At 48.4% G+C, this 8,743-nt stretch overlaps 2 protein-coding genes across 2 annotated transcripts in view; both read left to right on the top strand.

Annotated features, from left to right (window-relative positions):
* LOC103363784 (E3 ubiquitin-protein ligase RNF182) overlaps positions 1–2,561 on the top strand; it is an 8,341-nt gene extending 5,780 nt beyond the window's left edge. Inside the window, exons 2-6 of the mRNA XM_008290680.1 lie at positions 62–215; positions 319–386; positions 459–576; positions 659–891; positions 1,195–2,561. Coding sequence (XP_008288902.1) covers positions 62–215; positions 319–386; positions 459–576; positions 659–891; positions 1,195–1,377 — 756 coding nt within the window. The 3' untranslated portion in view covers positions 1,378–2,561. The remainder of the gene's footprint in view (positions 1–61; positions 216–318; positions 387–458; positions 577–658; positions 892–1,194) is intronic.
* Positions 2,562–4,514: 1,953 nt separating this feature from the next.
* Positions 4,515–7,762, top strand: LOC103363778 (regulator of G-protein signaling 9-binding protein). The gene is made up of 4 exons (XM_008290673.1): positions 4,515–4,716; positions 4,804–5,007; positions 7,316–7,458; positions 7,583–7,762. Exons 1-4 carry the CDS (start codon positions 4,515–4,517, stop codon positions 7,760–7,762), a joined length of 729 nt encoding a protein of 242 aa, XP_008288895.1.
* The last annotated feature ends 981 nt before the right edge of the window (positions 7,763–8,743 follow it).

The raw sequence follows: 8,743 nt of genomic DNA, 5'->3' as shown, positions 1-8,743 counted from the left end.
GTCACTAACTGTATGTTGTGGTGCGTTCAGTGACACTAACTGTATGATGTGGTGCGTTTAGGTGCAGACCTGGGCTCAGTCTCTGGTTTACACTCTGGAGGAACTCGAATGTAAAATCTGCTACAACCGTTACGACACGCGCAGCCGGAAACCCAAACTGCTGGGCTGCCTGCACCGAGTCTGCGCCAAGTGTCTGAAGAAGATGGTCGACATGGGTGAGTTTATCCAATCAGCAGAGGCCTAACTGATGGACCAATCAGGGAACAGATCCCAGTTTGCGGTGGGACTGATCACCATCTGTTCTGCGGTTGTGTTTAGGCGAGTCTTCACCCTCCATCATCAGCTGTCCCTTCTGTCGCCATGAGACGCACATCCCCGACGAGGAGGTGAGTCTAAGTTTCTACCGAGGTCCTTCCTCCTCTGTCCTCCACCTGTCCAACCGTCCTCTTCTTCCTCAGGTGTGGCTGATGGAGGACGACCGACACATCCTGGCTGTGCTGTCCTGTCAGGACCGAGCTCGGCGAGGAGCGGCAGGAGGTGGAGGGGAGGTGGTGCTGAGTCCCACCGGTCTCACCGGTAAAATACGACCAGCGGTTGTTTTCTGAGTGTTTCTGTGTTCAGACCAACAGCATCAGGCGTGTCCTCCGTCTGTCTGCAGGAGGACCAGGAGGAGGCGTGGACGTGTCTCACCGCTCCTCAGACTGCCTGGTCATCACCATCATGGAGCTCCCTGAGGAGTCTCCGTCCTCTGACTCACTGAGCATGCTCAACGTGGTGGGTCTGTACCGCCCCCCCAGCCTGGACTCGCTGCCCTGCAACCTGCCGGCTCAGAAGTGTCGCGCCTGGACGTCCCGCAGCATCCCCCGCTGCCTGCTGGGGGCGCTGTGTCTGGTCAGTACATCCACAACAGCCATCCGTCATCTCTACACACTTCATCCTCTGTAGGGCATGGGGGGGCAGAGTCTATCCCAGCTGACTGAGGGCAGCTTACCTGGACAGGTAACCAGTCCATCACAGAGACTCACATTGACACCTACAGACAGTTAGAGTCACCAGGTAACCTCACTGTGTCTTTGGAGGGAGGAAGCCAGACTGTGCAGCCCACCAACCAACCAGCAACATGTAGAGAAAGGTTTCTGTGTCCAGGGGTGTGTTTGCACAGGTGGGATTGATGTGCTGTTGGTCTGTTTGCAGGTGTACTTCAGCTCGCTGCCTCTGGGGATCTACCTGCTGATGATTGGTCAGCTGTGGCTAGGCGTGGTCCTGGTCAGCCTGGTTCCCTCCACGCTGCTGCTGCTCGTCCTGTACGGCTTCTGTCAGTGTCTCTGCCATGAGCTGATGGAGGTGCTCGCTGCACGTGCACACTCGCTGCCATGACAACGTTAGCATCACAACACGCTGCCATGATGACGTTAGCATCACGACACGCTGCCATGACGACGTTAGCCTCACGACACGCTGCCATGACGACTTTAGCATCACGACACGCTGCCATGACGAAGTTAGCATCACGACACGCTGCCATGACGACATTAGCATCACAACACGTTGCCATGATGACATTAGCATCACGACACGCTGTCATAACGACGTTAGCATCATGACACGCTGTCATAACGACGTTAGCATCATGACATGCTGCTATGACGACGATAGCATCACGACACGCTGCCATGACGACGATAGCATCACGACACGGTGCCATGACGACGTTAGCGTCACCACACGCTGTCATGACAATGATAGCATCACGACATGCTGTCATGACGACGATAGCATCACGACACGCTGCCATGACGACGACAAAATCACAACAGCTGCCATAACGACAACAGCATCACACTGCCATGAAGACAACATCATCACACGCTGCCATGACAATAAAAACACACAATGTAGCCATAGCAACAGTGACGACACCACAACAACAGCATAACAGCAGTGCAACCCACAAAGAAACAACAGAACAAATGAAGGAATCGTAGAACGTTAGCACCAGAAACACAATCTAACCTGAACACTCACCTGTAGACCCGTCACTCCGACATCACTCTGACATCACTCTGACCTGCCCCCTCTGAATACCAGCACCCTGCCCCCTTTCTTAAACGACAGCCAACCGGAGCAGGACCAGGTGATGACATCATCACAGAGAAGAGCTGGCGACTGTGATGTTTTTACAGCTGATCGTCAGCTGATCAGCACAGAGGACGTTACAGGACAGCTGTCAGCCAATCAGAGGACACCTGTCTGTCTGTGGACATTAAAGCTGTGACAGAATGTAAATAACACATTCAATCATGTTGGAAACAAACTGAGAAGACGTTCTAACTAACGTGATTAACATGCTGTAAAAACACTGTTTAATACGTATGTCCTCAGATAAAACCTGTTGGTCCGTTAATCAGTCTTTGATCAGTCTGTGATTATGTTTGGGGGCGTGGTCTAACTCCTGCTGTCTGCCCTGTAACCTGCATGTCAGTTAAACACGATGACCTGCAGCTCTGTGGTCATCTGTCACTTCGTTTTCAGAGAATATTTACAATAAATGTTCCATACATGTTCCCGGTTTGTTCCTAGCTCAGCACAAACATTGAAACCTGAGGGAAAATGTTAGCTTAGCTTCGCACAAACACAGAAATCAGAGGAAAAGTGTTGACCTAGTACAGCAAAAACACTAAACCAGAGGGAAAGTGTTAGCCTAGCTTAGCACAAACAATGAAACCAGAGAGAAAGTCTCAGCTTAGCTTAGCACAAACACTGAACCAGAGGGAAAGTATTAGCGTAGCTTAGCACAAACACCAAACTAAAGGGAAAGCGTTAGCTTGGTTTAGCAAAATGACTGAAACCAGAGGGAAAGTGTTTAGTTTAGCATAAACACTAAACCAGAGGGAAAGTTCTAGCTTAGCTTAGCACAGACACAAACCAGAGGGAAAGTGTTAGCTTAGTTCAGCACAAACACTGAAATAAAGTGAAAGTCTTAGCTTAGCACAAACACTGAACCAAAGCAAAAGTGCTAGCTTAGCACAAACACGGAAACCAGAGAGAAAGTGTTAGCCTAGTTAAGCACAAACACTGAAACCAGAGGGAAAGTGTTAGCTTAGCTTAGCTCAAACACTGAACCAAAGCGAAAGTGTTAGCTTAGCTTAGCACAAACACTGAAACCAGAGGGGAAGTGTTAGTCTAGCTTAGCACAAACATTGAAACCAGAGGGAAAGTGTTAGCTTAGCTTAGCACTAACACTGAAACCAGAGGGGAAGTGTTAGTCTAACTTAGCACAAACACTTAACCAGAGGGAAAGAGTTAGCCTAGCTTAGCACAAACACCGAACCAGAGGGAAAGTGTTAGTTGCCTGGCAACGTCTGTGTGAGTCAAAAGGTTTTTTTGTTATTTTCAGTCAAGCTTCATGTGTCTTGATGTGAAACCAACAATTTTATTCCAGGATGGAAAAGATGAGAGAAACACCTGAGTCAGTATTTCTGTCTATAAATAACACAGCCGAGCTGCGCAGGTGAGTCCTCGGCAGGCAGGTGTACCTGCAAGGCAGAGCTGAGGTTACAGCAGAGCCTCCTGGGAGCTGAGAGGACTCAGGACTCAGCTGGTGTCTCAGCGTTAATCAGAAACACTGGCGCTCCCCCGAGAACGCAGAAGAAGAGTGTTTATAGAAACCTGCCTGATGCTGCAGCATCAAGAAGAAGAAAAGGAAGAGAAGCAGGTGGATGGAGCCGCGACCAGCAGCAGGTAACACACCTTTAATCCTCCTTTACTGACTTTCATTAAGGTGAAAACCTCCAACAGCCTCAGTAATGGAGGTCTGAGGTTCTGTACAGCTGGTTCTGTTGGTGCACCTCTGGGTTCCTACAGCATGAGCAACATGCCCCAGGTGGTCACCAGGTAAATGTTTCGCAGATCAAATCAAATGTGGAGCTGAGGTTGTATTGTGGGGTTCTTGTAAGAATCAGCTCCATTTCTGTGAACAGTGGATGAAAAGCACATTAGGTTCAAGCTGTTATTGAATTGTGCTTCCTGGATCAGCTGTAAACATCTGGGTTCTGAGGTGGAACCCCTCCAGTCATCAGCTGATGCGCCTGTAGCATGTAAATTAATGTAGCTTTAGGTTTTCTACATCATTTATCTGTGAATGAAGCTGAACATGAAGCGAACCTCTGACTTTATTCCTGAACTTTGTCTGATAATTGATTTGGACTATTTGATGATCAGATGAGCTTTGTGTTGGACTTGGTTACCGGTCGGTTCCTGAGCAGCATCTCAGACTGTCTGCCCAGAAAACAACTCCTTATCCAAAGGGATAATAGATAATCGATCAATGGATTTGATTGGCTCTAAACAGCAAAAAATGATCTGTAGTGTCTCATTTGACCAGATCAGACGCTTCACCGTCTTGTGACATCACACAGGTGGTACAGAGAGCGAGCTCTGATTGATCGAAGAACAGTTTATCATCTGTCGTGACTTCAGTCTGTTGGCCCCTCCCCACTCAGGTGGGCAGTGACATGAGTCGGTGGCGGCGTTCTGTGGACGAGCTGGCAGCACGGCGCCGACAGCAGGGCGAGTGTGAGCGCGCTCAGGACGCTCTCAGCCGCGTCACTTCCTGCTTCCAGCAGCTGGCTGCGTCATTAGGAAGCTCAGCTGATGGCAGCTTCCTGCGAGACGAGATGGACGAGACGAGAGCGCTGGCTCATCGCATCTGCAGCGGTAACTCACCTGTCTCACCTGTCTGCACCTCACCTGTCTGCGTCTCACCTGTCTGTCTCACCTGTCTGTCTTACCTGTTGTCTGTAGGTCTGTCCCGCCGCCTGCTGCGCCTGCTGTCAGACTGGGACTCCGCCCCCTCAGGTGTGGAGGACAGACAGGTGTCGGAGCGTCTGTGGGTTCTCTTCCTGTCGGCACTGGAGAATTTTCTGTCTGACCTCCGTAAAGCGAGTGATCTGATTGGTCAGTTCCCTCTGACGCAGCGCTGCGATCGACGCTCATTGGTCAATACAGGTCAGATGTTATCTCCAACTTCCTGTCTGTGGGAGCTCTTTGATTGGCTGACACACTTTCCCTTCCTACCTTTTCGTCTTTGTTTCCTACCTGTCAGAGAATGTAGCTGATCCTAAGAGTCCCCGCATTTCTGGTTTGAAGGAGTTTGTTGCGTTCAGTTGTTCTTGGTACCGGGTCATTCACCGGGATTTAAGTTCTTAAAGGATCCAGAAACACTCCTCAGACATCCTCAGTGTCTCCTCAAAGACTCATGTTCCCCACCGGTCAGCTCATCCTGCCTGAGCACAAAATCACTGATGGATTGTCCAACGTTCCTTCAAACTATCGCAGAAACACCCTGCACCTCCTCAAGGACACGTAGAACCTCACAAAAGCCTCTGGTGCATCCCATAATAGACCTACATGCCTCCAAGTGATGAGATAACCAGATTAAGCATGTTACAGTGACTGAACATGAAAACAGAATAATACTGAGGATTCCAAACAGGACTTTTAAACTCTCCGTTGGGTTTCTGAGTTTATCTTCACACGCTGCTGCTGAATTATTCTCTCGCTTCAGTTTTCAGTCAGTCAAGTTCTTCAGTCTTAGCTGGTCAAAGTCAAAGTCAATATTATTTATATAGCACATCATAAAACAGCCAGGGTTGACCCGAGTGCTTAACAGACCGCTAAACCAACACTAAGAACAACATACATGTACATACGATAAAACAACATGTATGCAGCCAGGATGTCAGCGCCGCGTTGACCTGAAGGCCACTGAGCAGAGGTGGCTCTTTAGCCCAGACTTAAGGATTCAGTAGACCGAGCAGTGCTAATGTCCAGCGGCAGGCTGCTCCAAAGTTTGGGGGTTGCCACCAAAAAGTCTCGGTCACCTTTAGTTCTGAGTCTGGATCTGGGACCTCCAGGACCATGTGGCTGGACGACCCCAGTTCTTTAACAGGTTTGTGGACCGGACTAAGTTCTGCTAAATAAAGGGGGGCCAACCCATGGAGAACTTTAAAAACAAGAAATAAAACCTTTAAAACAACCCTAAAATGAACAGGAAGCCAAGACCGGAGTTATATGTTCCCGCTTTTTGGTCCCAGTTAAAAGCCGGGTAGCATCATTCTGGACCGGCTGCAGCCGGAAAAGAGACGACTGATGGAGGCCGATATACAAAGAATCACAGCAGTCCGGTCTGGTGGTGATCAGAGCATGAATGACTCCCTCAAACTCACCACGAGGGAGAAATGTCTTGACTTTGGGCCCCCCTATTGCTCACCTGGTATAGCGGGTGGCCCACGAACAGGGGCTGTAGTTCCCCGATGCAGCGGTCGTGAGTTCGAATCCCGCTCACGACCCTTTGCTGCAGGTCTGTTCCCATTCTTCTCCCCCCTTTCCTGTCTCCCTCTACTGCACTAAATAAAGGCAAAGGCCAAAAAAATATATATAAAAAAAAAAGAAATGTCTTGACTTTAGCAAGCAGCTACAGCAGCATCTATTCTCAAGTATCCACAAGCATCTCTGCAACACTCTTGACGAGTCCTAGATGTTCTGGTGCTCAAAGATCCCTAGAAATCCTTCATGTACCCCAACAGCCTTCTCAAAAACCCTTCGAATGTTCTTGTCATATCTCAAGGCTCTAGAACAGGGATCTCCAAATCCGGTCCTCGTGAGCTACTGTCCTGCAGGTTTTAGATGTTCTTGAACCTGTTTTGAGGATTAATGGACTTTCCCTGCAAGATTTCCCAAAACCTCTTCAAGGAACTGCTGAATCACCTCAGAATTGTCTTTCCTAAGCATTCCTATAACATTTAAAAGATTGCAAGAACCTCTGTACTCCTTCAAAAACCCCTTGAGTCAACTCAAAGGTCACAAAAAGTTCCAGAACATCCTCTACAGTTGCTGTCACTTGCTAAAAATCTAAACTTCTGAAAGACCTACAGACATTCTTCAGTGGACCCTGGAACATTCTCAGGGAACCCAAGAACCCCCTAGACATCTGCAGCAAGACTTCAAGAAATGTTGAAACCTCACAAGGATGAAAGCTCTTCTGAGATCTTTGAAAATTGTCAAGAGATCACTGGACCTTCTCCTATAACTGGTCAAGAGCTCCTGGAAACCCTTGAAGACCACAGCTTTTCCTGAATTCTGCAAGATCACACATTTTCAGAAGTTTTGCAAGTCATTCAAGGACCTCCAAACCTACCAGAGAACATCCACAAGGACCTGTGATCCCTGAAAATCTGTTTTCCAAAAATGTTTAAGTCTGATTCATTATCTCCTGACCTGCTGCTCACCTGTCTGTCCGTCTGTTTCCTCTCAGGGTGCATCGATGGTGTTGTGGGCGTGGCGGCTCGGGTGGCTTCAGTCCAGGTGCCGTGGCTCACCTTGGAGGAGGAGCTGAGACCTGACCTGGCCAATCAGATCACGGGACTGGAGGCTCTGCTGAGTGAGATGCAGCTGAGGGTGAGAGAACGCTTCCCATCAGAACTGATGGACCATGACAAGGTTCACCTGCAGGCCAGTTATGAAGGTAGGACCTGGTCTCGTACCTGGTTGTGTATCATTGAAACCTGTTCATGTTCTGCAGGTTCCGGTTGCATTCTGGTCGGTGGAGGCGACCCAGCCGGCATGGGCTGAAGCTCGTGGTGAGCTGGACGAACCAGACGACAGCCTGGAGGACCTGATGGAGGTCGAGGTCGTCTCCAACAACAACAAGATGGTTGCCTGCTGCCAGCCGGCGTGCTGCGGACTCGGCTGCGTCGGGTAGGACGAGGCTGGACGATTAAACGATGTCACAGTTAGAATCGTATCAACAAGAACATGAAATACTTTGAATCGTAGGAAACAAAGCTGTGATTTTACTATGAGTCAGATTTACACGATAAAGTTTGTTCACATGAGAAACATCGTAGTGAAGTCGCTTTGTTCTCCTCCTAAAACCCTAACCCTCCAGTGAGTCTGTGTCCATGAGAGGACAAACCCATACAAGACCATCCCATAGTAGACCCACATGCCTCCCAGTGACAGGATGAAGTGTGTTTACAGAATAAAACCACAAAGCCTCTTCCTGGATTCATGATGTGATGATCCCAGCTCTCCGTTGGGTTTCTGAATTATTCTCTCATCGCAGTTTTCAGTCAGTCCAGTTCTTCAGTGTTCATGTTCACAACATCTGGGCGCTCCTTCTACACCAGTGATCAGTTCAAATGTGTGTTAAGGACAAAGTTATGAGAAAAATGCTGATTTTAATTTGAACATTTGAAACATTAAATCTATTGTATGAAATGATTCTGAATTTGTCCTGTAACTCCTGAATAAACCAGTAAGCAGCAGGTTGACAGCCACTGAGCTGAAGGTCGGCCTTCAGCAACAGTTCACACGACCAAATGTTGGCTTCTTACCTCCTGGACTCTGATCACAGGTGGAAGAGACACACAGAGTGAAAACAGGATTTAAATGACATGTACAAGACCAAATATTAGAACCTGGTCAGAGGAACCATCCACCAGCTTCATATCACATTCTGGATGAATTCTGCTGCAGGCCTCCTCAGGTATTGATCATATCTGATCACTTTGAACAGCAGCCTCTTGGCACTGAAGCAGCTGCTGAACATCTCAGATTCAGGAGAGAAACCAGAAAATCATCTAATGAACATGTAATGATTCAGTCTCCAGTTATTTGTCTGATGCAAGTTTTATTTAATTAAATTCAGTTTGACCAACAGGTTTGTGTTTTCTGCTCTGAT

The sequence above is a fragment of the Stegastes partitus genome, unplaced genomic scaffold (genome assembly GCF_000690725.1).
Source record: "Stegastes partitus isolate 25-593 unplaced genomic scaffold, Stegastes_partitus-1.0.2 Scaffold690, whole genome shotgun sequence".
Taxonomy (NCBI): domain Eukaryota; kingdom Metazoa; phylum Chordata; class Actinopteri; family Pomacentridae; genus Stegastes; species Stegastes partitus.
This window is presented reverse-complemented; position numbering and strand designations above follow the sequence as displayed.

Excerpts from the sequence above, each read along its gene's own strand:
- LOC103363778 (XM_008290673.1), top strand. The coding sequence starts at position 4,515 with ATGAGTCGGTGGCGGCGTTCTGTGGACGAGCTGGCAGCACGGCGCCGA. Across the intron at positions 4,717-4,803 it reads GGCTCATCGCATCTGCAGCG|GTCTGTCCCGCCGCCTGCTG; the intron begins GTAACTCACCTG and ends TGTTGTCTGTAG. Across the intron at positions 7,459-7,582 it reads TGAGTGAGATGCAGCTGAGG|GTTCCGGTTGCATTCTGGTC; the intron begins GTGAGAGAACGC and ends CATGTTCTGCAG.